This window comes from Pinus tabuliformis, chromosome 8 (genome assembly GCF_031772625.1).
Source record: "Pinus tabuliformis cultivar Carrire ecotype Pingquan chromosome 8, CPIR1, whole genome shotgun sequence".
NCBI lineage: Eukaryota > Viridiplantae > Streptophyta > Pinopsida > Pinales > Pinaceae > Pinus > Pinus tabuliformis.
The window spans coordinates 1,627,786,906-1,627,811,755 of NC_142294.1; the positions used below are offsets into that span (position 1 = coordinate 1,627,786,906).

The window sequence follows — 24,850 nt, forward strand, 5'->3', positions numbered from 1 at the left end:
ATTTGAAGACATGCTTCTTCCACTGATTCTCCAAGGTGACTCCTTCACCTATCATTGTGCTGCATCTCGTCATCATGTTGCACCTCACCTTGCTGCACCCATCATCACAATGCTAGACCTCATGACCACGCTGTACACATCATACCGCTGCACTGCTGTCCCATGTGTCATTGTTGAACCATATTGTCATACAACATGTCTCATGTGCTAGAAACACCATGCTTGCCATGTTGCACCATGTTGTCCATGCTGCACCATGCTTGCCATGCTGTCCATGCTTGTTGCTGTTCCATGTGCCTTTGCTACCGTGTCACAACTGCTGTCCCACTTTGCCTTGCCATACCTTGCTGCTGTACCATTGCAGCACCATGTAACATTGTTGTCCCATTGCTGCACCATGTAGCCTTTGCTGTCCCATTGCTGTACCATTGCTGCACTATACATCTTGTTGTCATATACTATGCTGTCTATAATGTTACAACATTCATCATAAGACTTGGGTCTATCATTCATGACTGTGATTCAATCCAAACAACAGATAGAGCATCCTTATGTAGAACAACGTCAAGGATAGTTGAAGGTGTGGCTTCTTTATCTCAGCGTTTATGTGTGAGAGCATTCCTTCCATGACAGCAATGGTATTCCTTTCATGACTGCGTATAGGATAAGGGCTTTTCCTTTCATGACAGCAAGGGCATTCCATGTGTAGAGCACTTCTTCTAGGACAACGTTTAGGTGCCATCTCCATTAGGCAGCGTAGCAACTAAGTTTAGGGCATCTCTTCTCCTTAGACCTGTGGCTAGGGTTTCTGCCTTCATTTCCATGGCTGCGTATTTAGGGCATCTCCATAACTGCGGTTAGGGTCACCCTTGGGACAACGTATTAGGTGAGGGCTGTCTTCCTTGACAGCGTAGAGGTTAGGGCTGTTTTCTTCACAATATGACAACGTCCTAGATCTAGGTCATGCGTAGAGCTGCTAGGGCATCATCTAGGACTACGTTTAGGGCATCCTCTAGGACAATGTTTATCCCTTAGAGATTCTTCTTTCCACTAAAACCCAAAACAAGTGGAGAAGAAATCTCAAGAGAGGTGTGCGTACAAATGACTTGCAAAGCACTTGTATTTATAGCAAAACGTGGAGCACAAGTGGGGGCAGTTTAGTTGCTAGCCGACCTTGACGAATTGTCCCATAACACAAATAAATTCATATCTCCATGAATACTTATTGGAATTGGATGATGTTTAGATCAACCCTATACCTCTCGATGAGAGGAGTCCAAGAAAAATATCAGCTGCCATAAATAAGATGACCCACATGGAGTTTGGCCCTAGTTGCCAATTTTAACACTCTTAGACTCCAATTTCCAGATCCTTAGGTTCAACACGTGTTTTCTTGCTTCCAATGTGCAGTTATCCTGGGTTCTATTGACATCCTTGCCCTGTGTCTTGATAGAGCCTTCCATTATGAGGTTGCCAGGGATTCCTTGACTATTTCTCTGGGGGCTTAAGAAACCTCCTTTTCTAGGTGGTGTAATTCCTACATGAGCTCACAGGCCTCCCTTTTAGAACCACGGTCCACAACAATAATGGCAACACAGCTCCATCGTCGATTCGGGGGAAGAATGAATGCTGGAGGTCATGCATGGATGCCGTGGCAAACCAAAACACGAGAGACACTGTGAATTTGCCTCCCAACAACCCCAAAAACATGCAGGCCAGAGTTCTCAAAGGATCCGAAACACAATGGAATTGGAGAAGTGAGACTAAAAGAAATTGATAAACCTACAACTGTGATGTAGCATGCCCAATTGTATGGAAATTAGGAAGCCATCATACCCCCCTATTCTCACATGCCTGGGACATCAAGCCTAAGAGGTCTGGATCTATAGAATTGGATGTAGAATGATGGGATGGATGGAGTACAAGTGGACAATGCATTTGTGAGAGACTTCAAGTGGCAGTTAATGTGGAAGGAGACTTCCCTGTAGCCTTGTATCCATGAGTGCAATTGTGGCTATTTTGAAGTTCGAGGATGACTCCCAATGATTCCCATTGATGGTGACGATTTTTTTTACAAACAATGTGTGTAGTCAATATATTTATATTTGTATAAATGTATTCATGTATAAATAATTGATAGGTTGAATGATGATGATACAATAACCCTTGTGACGATTTACTTTATAGCATTGACTGATCATTGTTAAGAAATGTAACTAGTATCAGTCTTCATAATTATATTTGAGTCATAATGTAACGAACTTGCCAACAAAAAGAAAAATAAAATTTCTTGAAAAAGAAAATTACTTTTGGCATGGGTTTCATGCTCATTGTCGGTCAAGCCTCCATTGTAGGCTTCTAGGGTTGTGTCAAAATTGTAGTAATAGTTAAGACCCTTCTTGGGTTCCTTATGTCAAAGAAGAAAATTATGTTTTTGTGTCTTAAACCTCCATCCTACAAGTCGGCTCCATCTTCTACAAGCCAGCTCTACAAGTCGGCCTCCAGATCATCATGTCGGCCTAATGGAACAGATTGAAACAACTATATAAAGGAGCATTCGACCTAGTTTGAGAGTGTATAGCAAGCAAGTTTGGTTCTGCAATTACCTACTGAAGGAAAAGGGATGCGAGGAAGCCTACAAGTGAAGGAAATATATAACGAAAAAGAAAAGATATTTTTCTAATGAATGGAAGCCGAGATATTAGCTTTTCTGTCATAGAACTGAAGTATTGTAGGGCTATTACATGACTGAAGTTACATATATGATGCAGGGCTGAAGTTACAGACTTGTTGTAGGGATGAAGGTACAAAATTGCAGAGAGGGACAAGGCTCTAGTTCACTCTTATTCTTGAAGAACTGATTGATGTTGACTTGTGAAGAAACAAACCAAAAGTTGTCTTATCTTCATGGAGGCTGGCTTGATGGATGGAGGAGGGTCTTGGTCTTGGTCAAAGGGTCTTGATTGTCTCATTTGATTTGGTTTTTAAAGAAGAGAAGAGGTTTTTGGGTTTTACCCTCAAGGAGGGGTTTTGCCCTGGTTGAGAGCCAAAATCTTGTGTCATTGATCTTCATGTTTTCTTTTGATAGTTACTTGATAATAAAAAGACATAGAGAAACTAAAGAAGAACTATAAGAAGACAACGAAAAAGTCAAGTAATTATCATGTTAAGAAATTTTTTCTGTCTTTATGATTTTCCAACATGGTATCAGAGCTAAGGTGAAGAAGAAGGAAAAGGCAACTTGAAGATTTCTTGGCTCTCATCATCCTCTTGAAATGAACTCAATGCTTTGTAATGAACAAGAATTTCGGGTATTTGAGGCTGCTGATATGCAAAATTTGTGAAAGTTTGTGGAAGAAGATATGTGAAAGTCTATGGCTTGGTAATCTGATAAGATAAGGCATTTTCTTCTATAATAGATGAGGAAGATGAGAACCCTATTGTTTGATCTAAAATTTCCATATAATGCGATTTCCAGTATTGGTACAAACTTCAGTGATGCAAGTCTCTGTAATGTGTTAGTTTTTGTAGCACCAGAGGTGTTCTAGTCTCGAGACTTTGTGGAGAGGCTAAAACACAGGAGTTATCCAAAACCCAGAAATTGTTTATGGAAATTCCACCTAGAAGTGTCTCAACTAGATTATTAGCCTATTTTTAAATATTTCCTAAATCTAAACTTAGGAAAAGTGGTTAATTAATCAGTATTAATTGAGAAAGGTGTTGTTATAGCGGTTACAACCACCCTCCAAAATCTTGCCTTCGCTTTGTTTTGGAGCCTTCCTCCTCAAAATCTTAGCGGCATGTCTTGCACTGCTCAAGTACTTGTGTTTTTGTTTGAGGTTATCTTTCACTTCGCAACTTGTGTTCGCTAACTTGTTTTGCTGACCAACCACAAGTTGACCCTATGACTTTGTTCACATCCAGTTCTTGTGATGTTTTGGCAAACTAGGCAATCTTAGAGGGTAACCAACCTTGCTCTCAGGAATTGCGTAGAGTAGCCCGACTGTCAACCCTACTCTTTAGAAATGTGCAGAGCAATCCGACAGACAATCTTGCTAAGAGATTGCGCAGAACATCCAGACACTGGGCTTTGGCTCAAGAATTGCGTAGACCTAGCTGGCAACTTGTCTTCAGTTGGGAAATTGCGCAGAGCATGAGAGGCAGCCAGAGCCACTCACCCCAGGAATTGCACAAAATCTTTCCTCATGTTGTTGTCTGATGCATGTGCCGACAAGTTACCTGGTTCCCTCTAGAATTGTGCAATCTTCCCATGCATACATGCAACTCTTTCCTGAAAAAAGAAAAAACAAAACAAGAAAAGCATCTCTAAAAAATAGGGATCTATTTTTAACACTGGGAGTTACATGCAAGTTGATTTTAGAAACTTCCTGCCAAGTGTCGCTTTTTCCTAGATTTGTGGCATGCATGTCATAAACTCTAAATCTATTTAAACGAAGCCCCAAAGCTCATTCTACACATTCAATCTTGGAGCTCTGCCATTCCCAAGGCATATAGGAGCCTTCGGCACAGTGGGCACAACTTTTTCGGATAACTTCTGCTTTTCAAGTCTTTTGCTGCTTTTTCTATCGCTTTTATTTTCTTGGCTTGTGTGCGTGCTGTTTTGCATGTTTTATTGAAAGACCACTAGTGTTTCAGTTTGTTTTAACTTGTAGAAGTGTTGTTTCAAGTTTTTTCATTGTCTTTCTTAGGTGTCACATGCATAACACTATTTTTGCACTAACGGTAGCTGTTGCGGCGACCATCTCCACCAGCTTCGTTGTTCGTTCGTTTGAATGATTCTTGCATTGGTTTCGATTGCATGCATAATCATTCACTCCTGTCTGCACCATCCTTTGCTTACGCTTTCAGATGTACTCGTTTTCAAGTTGCCCTTGGGCAGTTCTGGGATGCCTTAGCTCAGATCTTGCTTTCATCGGCATGCTCTGTGCATTCCTGAACTCAAGGCTCTGCCTTGGCTCCAGGAATTTCATAGAGGCTACCGGTCACTGCCCTCCAGCTGTGCTTTGCGCTATTCTGGGAGTCAGTGCCTAGTATTGCCCACTGGGATTGCGCAATGCGCAGTCCTAGCCAATAGTGAAGCTGGACTGAATTGCGCATTGCGCAATTCATGCGCAATTCCAGTCCACAGTCAACCTAGTTGGACTGCGCTCTGCGCAGTTCCAGTCAGCAGTACATCTCACTGGCAACTGAGACTGTGTAATGCGCAGTTCCAACTGACAGTCTCCCGGCCTTGAGAGTCACTATTGTGCAATCTTGCCCAGCAGTCACCCAATTTGTTGCATGATCGATTCTTGAAGTGTATTGTGTTTTTAAACTGACATTTGCTTGTCGTGAGTGTCTGCTCTGTCTCCAGGTACATCATTTGTTGAGCAGTCTCTCAGCAGTACAGGCATCATGGTTTCCAAGAGAGCTAGATCAAAGGACACTATAGTTTTTTAAAACTAGAGACGTGGTTGAACAGGTGCCAATAAACTTGCCCATCTATGTAGACACACAACTGTTTGTAGAGAAGGACATGAAGATCACATGGCAAGAAATAAAGGACATATTTGTAGGCACTTTCAAGGAAGATTTGGAAGATCGACAAGTCTATGTCAACATTCACAAGTCAGGCTTGTATAGGGTTGCATGCAGGTACCCCGCCTTCCCATGCGTGAATATCATTCACTGGGTTGTCTCACATATTGATCCCGAGATGATGACACTGAGCAGTACCAGTGGAACACAACTTGCCACCTTCAGGACAGAAAACTACCATCAGATGTATCACTTGCCGCAATTGGTGAACTACATGGATGCATTGTTCTTCACTCCCAACAACAATGTGAACTCAAGAGATATCTTGAAGCGTTGGGTAAAAGAGCCATCGAAGTTTAGGACGACACCCAACCAGGTCTACAAGACGAAGTCACTCAGGAAGGCTTACCAACTCTTGGTCATATTTGCATGTCGCTTGTATGGCCAAGAGAGCACAGAGACCTTCTCGCAGAGTTGGGTTGTTATGTTGGATCAGTTGGCAAATGAAGGAAGGCCTTTCAATTGGTTGGACATGTTGGCTCTTCAGCTAAAAGTGCATGTGTCAAATGCCTGGAATCCACCTAAGGATGGACAAGCAAGATTCTATATGTTCGCGTACCTGCTTGATGCAATCTGTGCTCAACAACAGTTCCCTGGCATGGGTTGGACATGGACACCATCAGAAGAAGCTGTGAATGTTTATTGCAAGTTTCTCTTTGAGTGCAGCTACCGAGGAGTCATGACGAGGCTGTCTAACCACTTCATCACCCCACTGTACAAGATGATATTTGAACAGGACCCACCTTGCATGTCCCAGGAAGTGATGTAGACATTGCTTAACATTGCAGATTGGTATGCCTCACCCGGTGGCACCTTCATCAAAATGTTTAGCGCGAAGAAGCCTCCGCATGAGTTACCAAGGTTTTCCACGGACAAGTTGGTCATGTAAGAGGTTGCGTACCACATCTCCACAGGGTTATCAGCAGCACTGCATAGGAGGAAGAAGGCACCATGGCCTACTCTTCCTTTGCGGATTGGGTTGTACGAGATCCGTACCTTGAAAGATGCAGATGTCGAGACTGAGGACTTGAAGAAGTTCAGATTCGACACCAAGAGTTTCAATCTGTATGATCCTCATTGCATATGCAAGAACCACTGTGTGAAGGTGTACTTCCCATGGGTCCATGGGGCATGTCATTGGCCAGAGGAAGATCCTTAGCAGTATTGCTATTACTTGTCTAGGCTCAATGAACCAGTCAGCATGGCTGTAGAATGGAAAGCAGCACTGCATGCAGCAGCACCACAGGAAGCAACAACAACAACAGTAGTGAGCAACAAACTGACATAAGACAAAGGCAAGAGGAAGATTGCCGAGAGCGTAGAGGCTGAGCAAAGCTACAAGTTCAAAGAAGATCCACTTGTTGAGAGAGTAGGTTTGGAGATAGATGTAATGAGGCGACAACGCGACAAGAGAATAGTGCAGAGAAAGAGGGAGAAGTAAAGATTGGAAGAGACGAAAAGGAGATTGCAGGAGACGGAAAAGAAGCTGAAAGCAGAACAAGAGCTTAGGAGGAGAGAAAGTGAAGATAGGACAAAAACAGGAATAGGAAGAAAGTTAAGGCGCATTGACATAGCAAATTGCGCAGATACAGGTTGAGACTGCAGAGCAGCTAGCAGATGATGAATAGGGTGAGCAGGTACAGGTTCAGGAACTTGCTCAGTAGGTTGAGTAGTTGGTTGAGGCAATAGACATGGAGACAGAACATGAATTAGAGGATCAAGACATCGATCTCATGCCGAGGGCATCCGAGGTCGTACCATAGTCTCTGCCACCTCCAGAACCATAACCAGTCCCAAGCGAACAAGGGGAAGTTTTTCTCCTTGATGATGATTCAGAGATGGATGTGTACAATCTGGCATTTGATGAGACACAACAGAGGATTGTACAGGCACGAAGAAAGCAGCTCCTGGATGATCATACATCACCTGCGCACACAGAAGAAAGGGTGATTGTACCAAATGTTAGAAGACATCCAGTTGCCATGGACGAGGCTTCTAAGGCTTATGTAGAAGCCATGAGTTCAACGATCAAGTTCTTGATAGCAGAGAATGATCGAATGGCAAAGGACTTGCAAGAGGCCAGGCAGAGAATAGAGCAGTCTGCGGGATCCGCCATGACAGAGATGAAGAAAGCAATAGTGGCAGAGATATCAACTTTGGAGGCCACCATGCAGACAATGTATAGAAGATTTGTTACCGTGCACAAAGCGGTTGTCCATCTATACGGTTTTCAACAGTAGTGCGCGCAGACAGGTCAAATTGTCAAAGACATTCACACTGCGATTGTGTGAAAATTTTATCACTGCAGCAACTGATTTATTTTTCCTACTTATTCCACAATAAGTTATTTATGAAATTACTTCAATAAACATTAAAATAAATACTGTTGCAGATATCACACCGTAATATAGAAACAAACATATGGACAAGCATTAACACATTAACACATGTATGTTGGACAACAGTCCTCGAAAAACCCAATGTGGGAAAACTGGTGTAGGAAGGGAGGAATTTATTATTCAACGATTTTTCTGTACAACAAGGTGCCAAACTGGCTTACCCATAGAGAAAAATAATTCTCCAGCACTTCTTCCAATCCCAGCGTTAGCCCGACTGTCCTCTACTTGGCTCTCAAACCCTCTGCGTCAGCTTTGGGCCTCTTTGCGTCACTCACGCAGGCCCAGCAAGTGACTGCGTAGTCTTCTCCTGCCTCTGCGTCTGCCTCTCCTGCCTTAGCGCTGATCTCCAGTGGCTGATCCCGCCTCTTTGCTCCGTACTTGCTGCCTCTTGACTGCTCACCAGACCACTGGTTCAATTTCTCAGCTAACCCCGCTCCAGAAATTGAACTGATTGGTCTCCCTTAGTGTGTTCTCCAAGTGACCCTTAGGCCTCCTCTTATACTTTTCTTGTTGACAAATCAACGGTTGAGATTAAGTCCCTAATCAACGGCCTAAGTCACTTGACACGGGGATTCGGGATTCATAGGATACGGGGATTCGAGTGTCGGATTCAGACACGTTGAGCCCTCGGAACAGGACACGTAGGATTCGTTATATATATATATATATTAAAAATTAGATATTTCTTACACAAATTCTAATTAATGATACAAATTCATTGATTTCAAACATAGATCTTCATCTATAGCATGCATAGTACATACAAAATTCAAATACATGTCAATGGTCACATAAATCATGATTCGTAATTCATAAATGAAAGACAACTTACAACTACAAGATAGTAAGATAAAGACACTGACAACTGTAGTTTTCTCATTAAGTCATCAAATCAAAATGTGTTACATAGATAGTGCTGGTGTAATGCCAATGGCAAATAGAAATAGAAAATATAAAACAACTACAGGTATACAAGCCTCAAGGCAATAGGTAGTCATCAATCCTCAAAATCATCATCAGAATCAGCATCAATGTCCTCATCATCATGGTCACCACTGCTCTTCTCTGCATCCTCCTCCTCCCCTGTATCCATAGTTGCTTTTGCATCTGCTGGTGTGGAGGATGACCCCTCAAAAATATCACCGTCATCAAATCTAACAGGCTCTAGCACTCGATCATTGACATCCATGTTGGCCAATGCCAACTCAACACTGCGGTCTAGACCCATATCATCAGGAAAGACATCCCACATCTTTGTCTTTCCCCTCAACCACTTTTCCCTCTGCCTATAAATAAGACGAAGGTTGGTGTGCACATACACCGTTGTCTCTGCCCTGGACTGCTCAAGCCTGCTCTTCTTCACACTATACAAATTCCCATATGTGCTCCAATTCCTCTCGCAATAAGAGGATGAAGTCACTTGAGAGAGGAGCCTCATGGCTAACTGTTGAAGAGGAGGGCTTGATGCCTCTGTCTCTTATCACATCATATCCTGCAAATCGATCAGTGCCAGTGGAAAACTCTGCAAAGGCATCCTCCACCTCATCAAGCAATGCTCTATCCTGAAAAACCTGTCTGAATGCCTCTTTCCTCCCTTGTGAGATTTCACCATCCATGTGAGGAGGGAATTCGCGGGAAGGTCCACCATTCAGCCACTCATGGCTGTAGTATTTTGGGTTCAATGAGTGAGCTAAACAATGTAAAGGTGTACAATTCTTGTCCCATCTGTTGACAAGAATATCCTGTATAGTATCACAGAAGGCCTCTGGTGATGTCTCATACTCGGGGCACTCACTCTGTAGAATAATGCTCCTCACAGACTCAATCATGGAATCCCATCCCTCACAAACCTCCTAGGATGGGTTTGTCTGTATCTGCAAATCGAAGCAAAAAAATGATAGGGTACATGATCTGAATAATTAGATCTACCCTCTCCCACCAAGCATCATCTAGCACTGTGTCCACTCTTTTAGAGGCTACTTGATCTGGCTTTCTCCAAAAAGACCAAAACTCAGAAATAACCATGGACCCAAGAGCGGCCTTGACCTCCCTCAACCTTTTCAACATCATGAATGAAGAGGCAAATCGTGTATCAACAATCTTCAACAACTATAGATTGGTGTACTCCTTGTAGATAGTGAGGGCATTTGTATGATTTTGCACAAAGTTACGGATATGTCATGCATCCTCAATAATGTTACCAATCCAAAGCACATCAGAAGCAATGGATTTCAGTGCTAAGTTCAATGAATGGACAATGCAAGGTGTCCAAAACACTTGTGGATTTAGCTTCCATAATCATGCCAGATGCCTTGCAAACATGTGCATTATCTGTAATGATTTGCACACAAGATTCAACACCTACATCTTCAATAACTTTAATAAATAACTCACCAATAAGTTGTGCATCCTTGTATTCTCTATGTGTATCCACTGCTTTCAAGAACACTGGACCATTCAAGGAAGACACCATGAAGTTGATGATTGGGTGTCGTGCAGTGTTGTGAAAATCGCAATTTAATGAAAAAATCGCGATTTTTTCCTTCTGGTGATCAAATCGCTATAAATATACGAAAAAATCACCGGTATTTTTTTTTGCCGATTTTTACTGAAAAAATCGCGATAAAAACGAAAAAATCACGATTTTTTAAGAAAAAATCGCTGGGGGTCGCGACAGTGTGGTTTTATAACGTTTTTTTTGGGTTTTTCATGCGCTCATTTGGACAGTCGCGCGCGGAGGGAGGAGGAGCTCTTGGAGACCAAGCTGAAGAGGGTTTTTAGCCAAATCTAAGTGCTTAGAGGAGAAAATCAAGAGGAGACCACCGATTTCTCCATAGAACCGGTATGAGGATTAATTTTTTTTTTTGTTTTCATTGTTTAAAAACATTGTTTTTGTATGTTTTTGATTGTTTTTGGTTGGGAAACTTGGTATGGGCACCATTTTTCTTTTGTTTTCATTGTTTTTAAAGAATTTTTGTATTTCTTCATTGTTTTGGGTTGGGTAACTTGGTATGACTATGGGAACCAATTTTTTTTTTGTTTTCATTTTTTTTAAACATTGTTTATGTTTTTTTCATTGTTTTTGCCATTTGGTTGGGTAACTTGGGTTTGGAATGGTTGGGTAATTTGTGTTTGAAACTTTGAACTTTGGAATGGTTGTTTTAGGTTGGGTTACGGGTAACTTGGATTTTCATCGTACAATCATCAATGTAAAAATAAAAAATTAAAATACTAAATTGTAATTTGTAAATTTGTAACTTGTAATTTTGTAAATGCTAAATTGTAATCCTAATCCTTATTTTCCCATGGGTTTACAACTGCACCAAAACACCATTCAAGACTTCAAGTTTGCAACTTCAAAGTTCAAAAACAAACATGCCAAGGAAATTGGATCCTTTCTGGGAATATGCTGTACCTCATGCTCCGAATGATAGACAAACCTTGAGTTGCAAGTTGTGTGGAAAGGAGATGTTCGGGGGGGTGTACAGGTTGAAGTTTCACCTTGCACAAATCCCTGGACATGATGTGGGTCCTTGTACAAATACAAATCCTGAACTTATCCAAAGAGCCATGAGAGCATTGGTAGAATTAGAGTAGACTAGAGAGGCCAAAGAAGAACTCAAAAGGCAACTAAAAAGGTCAGCTGAAGGAAGTGGGCCAAGTGGCACTGGTTCTACTGCAGCATCAGCCAATCCGGTAGCTACATCATCATTTTTTGTTCCTCGAACCACACCTGGTTCACAACCATCTATCGGTTAAATGCTAAAAAGAACTGAGAAAGAACAAGCTGACAAGTTGATGGCAAAATTTCTCCTCTAGAGTGATATTCCTTTCAGCATTGTAAGGAATAATCCATTTTTCCAACCTACTGTTGATGCTATTGCCAGTGTTGGCCCGGGGTACAAAATCCCTTCTTATCATGATTTCAGAGGCCGGATTCTTCAAAATGAAAAGCGTGACTGCACCCAAAGATTGGAGGATTTTAGGGCATCATGGGCACAAACAGGATGCATTGTTATGTCAGATGGTTGGACTGACCAAAAGGGGAGAACCCTTATAAACTTCTTGGTTAGTTGTCCCAAGGGGACTATGTTTATCAAATCTGTTGATGCATCTGCACAAATCAAAGATGCAAGAACTTTATGTGATTTGCTGGATGTGTTTATTTTGGAGGTGGGTGAACAACATGTTGTCCAAGTCATAACGGACAATGCTACAAATTATGTTGCTGCTGGTAGGATGCTTATGGACAGGCATCCTACTTTATTTTGGACACCTTGTGCTACCCATTGTATTGATTTGATGTTAGAGGACATAGGGAAAATTCCCTTTGTCAAAGATATTGTTGACTCATCAAAAAGCATTACAAAATTTATATATAATCATACATCTGTGCTTAGCTTGATGAGAAGATTCACCAACAACAAAGAGTTGGTGTGCCCCGCCATTACACGGTTTGCCACCAGTTTCATATCTCTTCAATCCCTCTTGATTTCTATGTGGGATGTGAAAAGAATGTTTCTTTCAGAGGAGTGGCGTGCTTTGCCAATGAGCTGCAAACCAGAAGGAAAGGTCGTATGCAGACTAGTTTCATACCAGGAAGACTTCTGAGCGGGAGTGCAGGATGTGTGCGCCGTTACTGAACCTTTGGTAAAGGTTCTTCGATTGGTTGATGGTGAGAAGCCTGCAATGGGCTATTTGTATGAAGCCATGGACAGGGCCAAAGAAGCCATTCGGGCCTACTATGATGATAAGGGAGATGATGGGTTTCAGAAACAACTCCTTCCATGGGGAGTGATTGATGAGCGATGGAACAACACACTCCATCGTCCCATTCATGTTGCTGGGCTTTTCCTGAACCTTGCATTTTCTTATGCATGTGAGTTTGATTTTGATGCTGAGATCATGGATGGATTCTTATCCTATGTCCAAAAGATGGTGCGATCTCCAAAACAACGTATAGAGATCTCTAAACAAATTGAGACATATAGGATGGCAGGTGGCACATTTGGCTTTGAGATGGCTATCACTGATAGGACAATTAAAATGCCATGTATTTTTTAGTTTGTAACTTTGTTTCAAATTTCATTGTCTCTTCAAATTCCATTTTGTCTTATGTTTATTTAAAATTTTATTTGTAATATTGTTGTAGATGCATGGTGGAAAATGTATGGTGGCAGGGTACCCCTTCTGCAAAAGCTTGCCATTCGCATCCTCAGCCAAACATGCAACTCCTCAGGATGTGAGCGCAACTGGAGTGTATTTGAAAAAATACACAACAAGAAGCGCAACAGGTTAACACTTAAACATTTAAAATATTGCAAATTTCCAAATAAATTTTTGAATTCATTAAACAATATTTTTTTAATAATTATTAATTATTATTTCATGATCTTTGTACAGGTTGCAGTCCGAGCGACTTAATGACACGGTCTACGTCTACTACAATCTTCGATTGTGGGTGAGGCAACTTGAGAGGACACCTGATGTGGATGCCATCTCATTGGATGGGATTGACACCACTGCTGCATGGAGGGTTGAGGCCGAGAGGCCTCTCATGGATTCTATTGATGATTGGTTAGTGCAGGATGTAGTGGAGGGGGAGGAGGAGCAGGAGCAGGAGCAGGAGGAGGAGGAGGAGGAGGAGGAGGAGGAACAGGAGGAGAAGGTGACATTGCCTGCCCGGGCTACCACTGCCACCAGTAGATGACGTGGTCTACCTCCTATAGCTCCTACTTCTAGTTCTTCAGCTTCTAGAGCACATCAGACTCCACTGCCATTTCCACCAGCACGGGCACCAGCATCTATATCTAGAGGGAAAGGGAAAGCTGTGGCATTTTCTCGCAAGAGGGGCAGAGGAAATCAATAGGATTAGACTTTCCTTTTATTGTATATGACATTATGACATGATGAGATACATTATCATATTTTTTGTTGATATTTTGAGGCTGAGTTGGGACTCAGGAGTCAGGACTTACTATTCAGGACATGATTCAATGTTATGTGTGATTTTAGCACTAGAAATGATATTAAACATCTTATATATTAGTTTTTTTATCATATTTATGTGTCAATGTATTTATTTTATGTTGTAGATGGTTTAGATATTAAAAAAATTGAAAAAAAATGAAAAAAAAATGAATATTTTTGTACCAAACGATTTTTTCTGATTTTTTTCCCGATAATTCCGATTTATTCTGATTTGTTCCCCGCGCCGATTTAATCCCGATCACGATTTTCACAACATTGGTGTCGTGCTGGATTTGTCCATCCATCAGAAACAATGCTAACCCCAGATGTTGGCCATGATGCTACAATAGGCTCAAGCATTTTTTGCACCTCTTTTTTTGCCTTCGCCAACAATGTGGTTCTAAGCTTCTCTGAACCAGGAGGCAGATACCATGATGGAGACTCGTGAGTTAGAGCTCGACACATCTCAATAAATAGAGGTGAGCGTGCAACATTAAATGATATGAAGTTTTGATAGAAAAAAGAAGGCAATGGTGAGATCAAGCTCTTCCCGTTTCTCTTTTTGAAAAATCTTGTCCATTGGATCAAGTGTAATTGCTCTTCTTTTTGCTGCTTGTCCCCCAATAGAACTCTCAAATGGGAATTTGGTGGTGCCTTTCCTCAAAAATGGAAGGGGGTTTCATTCTTGGTTTTTCTTGATTTTGCAGCTACATTTTCCATACCAACAATGGACTCCTTTTCCATTTATTTCCTCTTTCGTAAAGGAACAACTTTACAAGCTCCAATTCCACAACCTGATAAAGCCAACAAATGGCCTTTCACACGGAAATATGTGCTTTTGAAAGAAATGTGACAAAAGTTGCATTTCCATTGCACATTGCCTCCTCCCTTTCCCTTTGTGCTTGTCCCATCCTCTCTTGTGACATATTTCCACAAGGAATATTTCTCAATGTTGTCTTTAGGTCCTCCTCTTCCCTCAACATTACTTGCAGCAGACTCTGATGATATTGGGGGAGGAGGGGCATCTCCAATGGAGACATTCTTCCCCTTCCTTTGCCCCCTAATTGCTGCCTTTGATTGAGCGATGAACATTGTAAAAAAAATAAACAAAACATGCACAAATTTGTAAAAAAAATCATATACAAACTGCTAATAGAAATGCAAAAAAATAGCGCTGAAATGCACTTACTTGGTCCTTGAATCTCCTTGCCAAATGCTCCACACCCTTAGCTCCTTGCTCCAAACCCTTAGCTCCTTGCCCACATCTCAAAGTATGCTAAACTGAATGAGAAATAATGTGAAAAACATAAGGAACAACGCGTATTTTAAGTGCGTGGATTGCATTTTAGGGGATTCGAATCCCAGAATCGGGACACGATGTGTCTGTACGGGATTCATACGAATCCCGTACGGACACGTCGTGTCCCGTTCTAGGATTCAAATTCCCAGCGAATCGTGTCCGATTCACATGATTCGAACTCGTGGGGGGGTTTAAGACAAATCCGGTTACTTAGTCAACGACTAAGATTGGATCTGGCTTGATCCATGACTTTTGGACCATTCTAACACAATTTTATATTAATACACATTAATATTTTATTTTCCCTAAGTTTAGACTTAGGGACTCCATTAAAAATATCAATTATTTTAATATCTCCCAAACTGTTTAGAATCTGCCCAAGCCCTTTCTGGGTATTGGAGATCTCATGCGCCTTAGCCTCTCCACCAATTCTCGTGGCTAGAGTACATCCGATGTTACCCCAAATCAACACTCCCTCTTAGCAACGACTGTGCTCTAGTAATACTCCTCACTGAGTATCACCTTGATCATCCGACATCAGTCCCTGTGCTGATGCTAAGCATCCTTGCCCAACATCCTCTGCACTGCTGCATCCTGTACTGTTGCCCATGGCTCTGTTACTGCCACTGTTGCATCTGTACGACAACTCCCTCTGCATCCATGCTGCTGTTGGTCCTTTCTTTCAATGCTGCATCCGCACTGCAACTTCCTCTGCATCCTTGCAGTTATCACTCCCATTTCTGCTACTGAAACAGGTTCTTTACTATCACCATCTTTTCCCCGAAGTAGTCAAATTTTGTCCTTCCAAGGGCCTTAGTGAGGATGTCCGCCACCTGTAGGAGTGTAGTTCAACTGTACAACTCCTCGTTGGACACAGTCCCTGACAAAGTGACACTGGATATCATTATGCTTCGACCTATCATGAAACACTGGATTCACGGAGAGCTTGGTGCAACTCTGATTATCACACATGATCCTGGTCGCCTCCATATTCCTTCTGAATAGGTTCATAAGCAGTTTTCTAAGCCATATGGCCTCACACGAAGCTGTGCTTGTTGCCATATATTTTGCCTCAGATGAGTCAGAGCCACATACTTCTATTTCCTGCTGCACCAGGAGGTCATTCCTGATCCAATGTTGAAACAATACCCAGAGGTACTTTTTCGATCCACTGAACTTCCTGCCTAATCTGCATTAGTAAATCCACTCAATTTGATATCCTTACTCCTGGTGTACAAGAGTCCATAATCGACTGTTCCCTGTAAATACTTGAGAACATGTTTCGCTGCTGCCCAGTGCGCCCTCTTCGGTTCCACCATGAACTGATTGAGGGTGTTGACGGAGTAGCAAATGTCTTGCCTGGTATTGACCAAATACATCAGGGATCCTATGAGGTGCCTGTATCGGGTGGGATCGACATCCTTGTCTTCTGATGCATCAATCTTCTTCCAGTTGGTGATCATTGGCGTAGCCATAGGTCTATAGTCTTTCATCCCGAATCTTTTCAGGATTTCTGTAGCATACCTCCCTTGCCCAAGGAAGATTTCTCTCTTCTGCTGCCAAACTTCCAACCCTAGGAAGTAGTGCATTCGTCCCAAATCCTTCATATCGAATTCTATGGCTAGATTCTTCTTGCAGTCCCTAATGAGTCTGGATGATCCAGTTAGAAAGAGATCATCCACATACAATACTAAGATTAGCGGCTCGTTCTTTACAACCAGATAAAAAGATTCGGATCTGCGTCACTTTTGAAAAACCCCATCTTTTGCAGGTAGCTATCTATTCGACCATACCATGCTCTCGGTGCCTGTTTCAGCCCATACAAGGCTTTCTTCAATCTGCATACATGAGACTTCTTCTCATGAGTTTCAAAGCCCTCTGGTTGTTCAATGTATACCTCCTCTTCTATTACCCCATTAAAAAATGCCGTTTTGACATCCATCTGATGGATCTCCCATCCCATCTGGGCTGCAAGAGATATCATGGTCCTAATAGATGTATACCTGGCTACTGGGGTGAAGGTCTCCTCATAGTCAATCCCTTCCTTTTGAGCATACCCCTTAGCCACAAACCTGACCTTGTATTTCTCAACACTGCTGTCTGCAGCATGTTTGATCTTGTAGATCCATCTTGAACCTACCATTGATCTGTCTTGAGGTCTTGGCACAACCTCCCAGACATCATTTACCATTATGGAGTTGTATTACTCTACCATCGCATCTAGCCAAACCTAATGTTGAGCTACCTCCTTGAAACTGGCAAGCTTTCCATCCTGAGCTACTAATGCCTGCTATCTATCTGGCTGTTTTCACTCCCTCTTATTGTTTCTTGGTGCATCGATGAAGTCCTTTGCATCTCGCGGAATCTGACGAAGTTCCCTGCTAGTTCTTCCTCTGCCAGCAGGTGCCTCTGTTCGCTCCTCCTCCTCATCCTGAGAATCTTCCTGTCCCGAGGAAGAATTCTTTACTTCTGTTGGTTGAAGAGGCTTAACCAACGGCTTCTCTTTCGACTGCTCCTTGGAAGGCATCTTGCGAGATCTTCTGAAAGCCCTGTCCTGCATGAACTTTACATCTTGTCGTACTACTACCTCCCTGCTCCTTGGAACATAGATTCTGTATGCCTTAGCATTCTCGATATATCCTACCAAATATCCTTTTTCCGCAGTCTGATCCAGCTTCTTCCTCTTTTCTTCGGGTATGCAGCAATATGCTAGACTCCCAAATATCTCGGAATGACTAACTTCAGGTGTCTTCCCCATGAAGACTTTCTCTGGAGTAGTCTTGCCCACTGCCCGATGAGGAGTCCTGTTCTGAACATAGACTGCTGTGTTGCATGTTTTTTCCCACAGGAATTTTGGCATATCCTGATCATACATCATGATCCTATCTGCTTCTACAATAGTCTTGTTCTTTCTTTCTGCTACCCCATTCTGCTCCGGATTATATGGAGCTGTCCACTCTCTTCTGATGCCCTCCTTAGCGCAAAAATCAGTGAAGTCCTTATCGATGTATTCTCCACCATTATCTGAGTGCAAAACTTTTATTTTCTTCCCATTCTGATTCTCCACTAGAGCCTTGAACTCCTTGATAATACTCGGCACCACTGAGAGCTTTGACGGACATAGGTTCGCAAATATCAGTGTATCAAACCTAGTACACTCTTGGCCCTATGTTTGCTCCTAGGAAATGTTGCCTTGGCATACTTTCCTAGAACACATCTCCTGCATACATCATCTCGTTCCATTCTCAGATTTGAAACTCCTGTTACAGTGCTTTTGAGAATTCTCAGAGCTCCATGGTGCAAGTGACCCATTCTTTTGTGCCATAGTTCGTTCAAGTCCTTGTCTCCATGACTGCCTATTAGTGCCATTAGTGATTCTAGTTGCAATCTATACAACCGATTACTTTTGATCCCGATCTGCACTTTCTTTTTCCAGCTCGGGTGTTTGACGTATACCTTCTCCATGATGAAGTAGACGTCATAGCCTTTGCCTTGTAGTTGCGACATGGAAAGTAAGTTCATCCCCAATCCTGGTACATGGAGTACATTTGTAGCACAAACCGTTTTCCCGATTCTGTTTGAAAAACTACCCTTCCCTACTAGAGTAAACTTTGCCTTGTTCCCCATGGTGATCTGAAAGTTCATCTTCTCTTCTCGACATTTTGAGAAACACTCCCTGATTCCCGTCATATGCCACGAAGCTCCACTGTCTATATACCATACTTTTGATGATGCAACACTAGTCATACACCCCACTTCTTCCAGCCTGGAAGCCAACATAGAGAAATTGAAATCTCTTTCTCTTGTGCAATCTTTTGAAAATCTGTGTGAGTCCCCTGATGTGGATGCCTTTGCATCGTGGTCTCGACCCATAACTGATTTCCCCTTTCTGTCTCTGATTCCTTCCTCTGATACCATGTGAAAATTCTATCACTGTAGCAATTGGTTTATTTTTCCTACTTAGTCCACAATAAGTTATTTATAAAATTACTTTAATAAACATTAAATAAATACTATTGCAGATATCACACCGTAATACAGAAACAAACATATGCACAAGCATTAACACATTAACACAGGTATTTTGGACAACAGTCCCCGGAAAAACCCAATGTGGGAAAACCGGTGCAACAAGTGAGGATTTTATTATTCAACAATTTTTCTGTACAACAGAATGCCAAACTGGCTTATCCATAGAGAGAATTCTCCAGCACTTATCCCAATCCCAGCATCAACCTGACTGACCTCTGCGTGGCTCTCAAACCCTCTGCGTCAGCCTCTGCTTGACTGTGTTAGCCCTGGGCCTCTCTGCGTCACTCACGCAGGCCCAACAAGTGACTGCGTAGTGTTCTGCTGCCTCTGCATCTGCCTCTCCTGCCTCAGTGCTGATCTCCAGTGGCTAATCCCGCCTCTCTGCGCCGTACTTGTTGCCTCTTGACTGCTCACCAGACCACTGGTTCAATCTCTCAGCTAACCTTGCTCCAGAAATTGAACTGACTGGTCTCCCTCAGTGTGTTCTCCAAGTGACCCTCAAGCCTCCTCTTATACTTTTCTTGTTGACAAATCAATGGCCGAGATTAAGTCCCTAATCAACGGCTAAGATTAGATCTGGCTTGATCCATGACTTTTGGACCATTCTAAGACAATTTTATATTAATACACATTAATATTTTATTTTCCCTAAGTTTAGACTTAGGGACTCCATTAAAAATATTAATTATTTTAATATCTCCCAAACTGTTTAGAATCTGCCCAAACCCTTTCTGGGTAATGGAGATTTCATGTGCCTTAGCCTCTCCACCAATTTTCGTGGCTAGAACACATCCGATGTTACCCCAAATCAACATATTGCGCACATGCAAGAATGGACAATGAGATACAAGGGAGCCCCGCTCAACTTGCAAAGTGGATGAAGCCGAAGGTTGAGCTAGACAAAGCACGGATTCAGTTGTTGATCCAGAACTATGAGCAACTCCCTCCGCTCATCACTAGCATTGAGGCTTCCTATGCACGGTTGTTCAGGAGTTTGGATGTCATAGTGCGAACGCACAAGATCCCTTCCACTGGAACCCTCACCCAGGCTATGAGGAAGAACCAAGTCATGCTGGATGTCGACAAGTACATAGAGCAGTTGATGCGCATAGCCACCAATGATGACTTGCAGCTCAGCACAGAGAACATGCAAAGGTACATTAGTGGTCCAACCACACTCAGGACAATGCTACACATGCTTCAGGATGAGCTGGACAGAGGTTTCAAAACCATATACTCGGAAGCCATGGAGGCAAGGGTCCGCTTCGACAAAGATGCCATCAAACAGTACGGGGACACAATAGAGCAGTACCAAGCTTGGTATCAGTTCATCACCGAAGATCACCGCGAGGAGGTTACCGAGTTGGTCTTTCCCTAAGACCCCGAGTGATGTTGTTTGTCTTGTCAGGCTGACTCAAGCCTATTTTTGTCCCACATGGGTATATGTGGAAATTGTATTATTGTAAATATATTGTAAGTGAAATTCCAAGTGTCATTAGTGGAATGTGAACAATCATTGTTGTAATGTGAAGAGTCATGAGGGTAGTCCAAGAGTCAAAGGGGAATGTCAAGGGTCACCCCACCCTTTGCTATATATAGAACCTCATAACTCATAGTACATGCTTTTGGGAGCCAAGCTTTTAGCTAGGCATTGCTTAGAGAAGGCTTGGAGAGTATTGTGACGAGCCTTGGCTTCTCCACAGTGCAAAGCGAGTACATCTCTTTGGAGGAGTAGGCAGTGTTGGCTGTGTTATCACTCCTTCGAATCTCCAAGGCTGAGGAAGAGTCCAGTTGAGGTAACCACAAACCAATCTTTTGACTTGGTATCTAGCCCTACCAAGCTGGAGAGGGCTCTCTCCAAAGAATCACAGCCAAGAGGGTTGGATGGATTAGGGTTTTAGGCTAGGTATAAAGTGCAGAGGTTGTTTTGATTTGATTTGATGGGGTTATTGCTGGATGAGGATATTAGGTCAAAGAGGCTAGGTTAGGGCAAATGAGATATGATTGCAGACATCCAAAGGGGCAAGGTAGGCAGAAGACTTAGCACTTAAAAGGTGATTTGGTGAAATGGTTTAACACTGATGAGGAGTTAGGAAGAGCATATGAGATGTATTCTTCCTAAACTGAAGAAAAATGGACAAATTATGATAACTTTCCCAAAACAGAGCATGAGCAAACATGTATTCTGCCTATCAACTTGAAAATTACCATATAACAGACATTAAATGGTTTATGAATTTACAGAACATTCATACAAATGATCACAAAGAAGAAACAATGCTAAACATCCATACCACATGTATCCCAAAGAAATAACTGCAACTAATCTATTAAAACTAGCCAAAATATGATACAATAGTGTCTTTGATCACAAGTACAATATCCAACTGAGTTCAACCTCTGAAAAGAGTGAAGAAAGGGAAGATATAGACATCAAAACAAACTCCTCCCAAGCTCAGGGGTCGAATGCATGAGAGGAGGAGTAGTGCCACCAATATCTGAACTGATAGCTAGAGTGTAGGGTGGTCAAAGTGACTCATCCCTAATTATATTGAAATTGATTCATTACACCTAGTGGAGTCTGTTTACTTAATGTATTTACCCCTAGGTAATAGTAAAATACCATAATTACATTTACAATATCAATTATATCAGTAAAAAGTTGATTTCCATAGGTGAAAATCAAAACTGGAGAAAAATAGTGAAAAATCAAGCAAACTGTCAAGTGCGCCCTCCATATTGCAGGCTACTTTTGACTGCCTTCTCGATGTCTAAATTGAGCCCAAGATAGCTCATTGGAAAGCTTATCCTATCTAGTTTCCAAATCTATCTTCAGCTTCCAAAATGGACCTGATTTGACCCTCCAAAACTTCATTCTCCCAAAACTGGTCAAGTGCGCAGTGCCTGGGCCAAAAATGAGGCAGAAACATGGTTTTTTGCTAGTTTTTTTTCCTGTTTCACCTGCCAGTTTTGCAAACTAAGGCTGGAAACATGGTTTTCTTAGATGTATTTATCATTTTGCATCCAGTGGTGGTCTCCATTTCTTCAAATAGTGCCCCAAAGGCGCTGCGCGTTTGACCGTGCAGTGGATATAAAATTGCCTAAAAAAACACAGAAAAGACAATATTTACAAAAATGAGCCAAGAGGCTTCAAAATTGGTCAAGGAGTTGATGTTTGGTGTGGCTAGGCATGGAGTGAAGCCTCTGCAAGTATATCAAGCTTCTTCTTCTCTTCTTGGTGAGTTAGGGCTTCAATTTTTGCCTTTGCAGCCTTGAGCTTTGCCCTTGCATTTCTTTCTCTGTTGGCATAGTGTTTTGCCATCTTCCTCTGAATGTCATTTTGCTGATTAGCCTTGTCTAGGAGCTTCTCTAAATGCTGATTGACCTTATCAAGCCAATGCTCCCGGTTCTCATTGATCAAGATGGCAAACTGCTCATTCCATGTGAGCTCATTAGCAAGCTCAGCCTCCTTTTGTTTCTCTAGTTCTAGAGCTCTTTTCAGCCCTCTAGTCCTAGGTCTGCTTCTTGGTTCTTGCTCTTCTTCAGGTTCACCATACTTGTCATAGGCCTCATCAAGCAATGCCTTGGCTTTCATTACTTCCCTTTTTGCCTTGATGAGTTGAATCTCCATGATATCATGTTTGGCTTGAAGCTGCTCATTCTCCTGCTCATAATATGAAATGATGTATTTTGACCTCTCTAGGTTGATCTGGAGCTCCTTGATGAGTGCATCTTTTCCTTGATGACAATGCCGGTGTTCTTATTGTCGTCATGCTCACCTAGGTCAACCAAGTTAAAATCCTGCTCTGTCTCATGGAGGTCCTCCTCCTCATGCTGAATCTCTGTCTTTGTCATCTTTTCTTTGCCCTTCTGTACTTGCTTTGCTGATGAAGAAGGCAAGGCCCCTCCCACAATTTGTGGGGCAAACTCCTGAATATGGCCTCTCTGGTAAGTGTGTGCCAATGTGCCCAAATCTACCCCTTTAGGCTTGATGACCTCAACCTGCTCAATCTGCTCCGACTCACTGATCTCATCTTTGCTAGGTGACTCAAAATATCATGAAATGGTGATGGTGAAGGGAACTGATCTGATGATGATGAATGATCTATGGGCTGAGATGGAGGAATGGAGGTGGAAGGATGAGATGATGAAGGGACACTTTGAACATTCTGAATAGATGGATTAGTGAATATGGGATTGGCTATGAAGGTACTCCATGCAATGTTGAGCTCTTTGAGATGATAGAGGACTATGATTTTGATGAGGGAATGATGAAAGAGTCTCTTCATTTGATGTTCATATTCCCTTTTCTGAACAATATTGGCCATCTTATCAATGTTCCAGAAAGGTAGTAGGGTATATTGAGCAATTTTACCCTTGTGAAATGCATTAAAAGCTGGGTGTGATAGGAATAAAGCCTAGAAAATCTACCTTCACATGAAAAATATTTCATGATAATCTTCATCATAGGGGCATATCTGTCCAGGAGGTGAGAAAAAGGAAAATAGCCCTTTCTCTCATTTCGATAACTTGATTTTATGAAAGGCTCATAGTAATGTTTCTCCAACTCACCTTGTTTAAACCATTTCTCCCCAACATTTGGGATCTCGGTGGCAACTGATATAACATCAGTAGATAAAGTAAAAGTGGCACCAGGTAGAGTAACTTGGTTGTCATGGAGTTTGGATATGAATAGTCTAGTCAACATAGCATGGTGTTGGACCGCTTGAATTTGCTCACAAAAATCATAACAACCAAGATATTTGAATGATGTCACAGCCATAGGAGATGCCAAGAGTTCCCTGAGGTCTGTTGGCTCAAATCTGAGTATTCTGCCCCCTTTGTGTGGTTTCTTCACCTCTGTTTCTTCTCCCTCACTGTATGGTTTGTTTTCCTCTTCTGCCATGGTGTTTTAATATCAAACCCTAGGGAGGTATTAGGTTGTTGGAATGTGGTTTTTTAGGAGTAAGGAATGGGGAAGGGAAGGAGATGGGTTTAGGGATTTATGTAATGGAGGAGGGGATAGGGAGTTTTAGGATGGGGAAATTGTTTAAAATGTTGGGGGTTTGGGAGCCTAGGTAGTTGTAGCACCTAGGGCTTAGGGTTTTGGGATAAAGGTTAAAGAGTATTAGGATAAAGGGTTTAGGGAAAGGGAATGAAAGTATAGGGGAGTATATGAAAGTGTGGGGGAGTGTATGAAAGGGTAGGGGAGTTGAAATTTGGGAATTAAGAGTGCAATGGTAGTTTTAAGGGATAAGCTAGGGTTTTAATGTGAGAAAAACACCAAATCTTCAATAAACTTTCAAAACACCATAAGTGTGACTTTAGGAGGAAGAAGCATGCTATCTTTAGTTGTTACTTACTTGTGGGAGGTTGAATACAAGTTTGGTGGAGCTTTGGAGGCGATTCTAGCTTTCCTGGACAAACGCGCAACGCCTGAAGGGAGTGTGCCCTTCTCTGGCAAGTGCGTAGCACTGGTAGCAAGTGCGCAACACCTGAAGGGAACGTGCAACGCCTGAAGGGAACGTGTAGCGCCTGAAGGAAATGCGCA

The 24,850-nt window shown here is 42.2% G+C and overlaps 2 protein-coding genes across 2 annotated transcripts in view; both read left to right on the forward strand.

Moving 5' to 3' along the window:
- Nucleotides 1–24,850, forward strand: part of LOC149242315 (Leucine-rich repeat (LRR) family protein) — a 209,530-nt gene that overhangs the window by 8,223 nt on the left and 176,457 nt on the right. The gene's annotated exons all lie outside the window — the stretch shown is intronic.
- LOC149242316 (uncharacterized) lies at nucleotides 13,160–13,977 on the forward strand. The gene is made up of 2 exons (XM_089367670.1): nucleotides 13,160–13,291; nucleotides 13,401–13,977. Exons 1-2 carry the CDS (start codon nucleotides 13,164–13,166, stop codon nucleotides 13,705–13,707), a joined length of 435 nt encoding a protein of 144 aa, XP_089223796.1. The 5' UTR covers nucleotides 13,160–13,163; the 3' UTR covers nucleotides 13,708–13,977.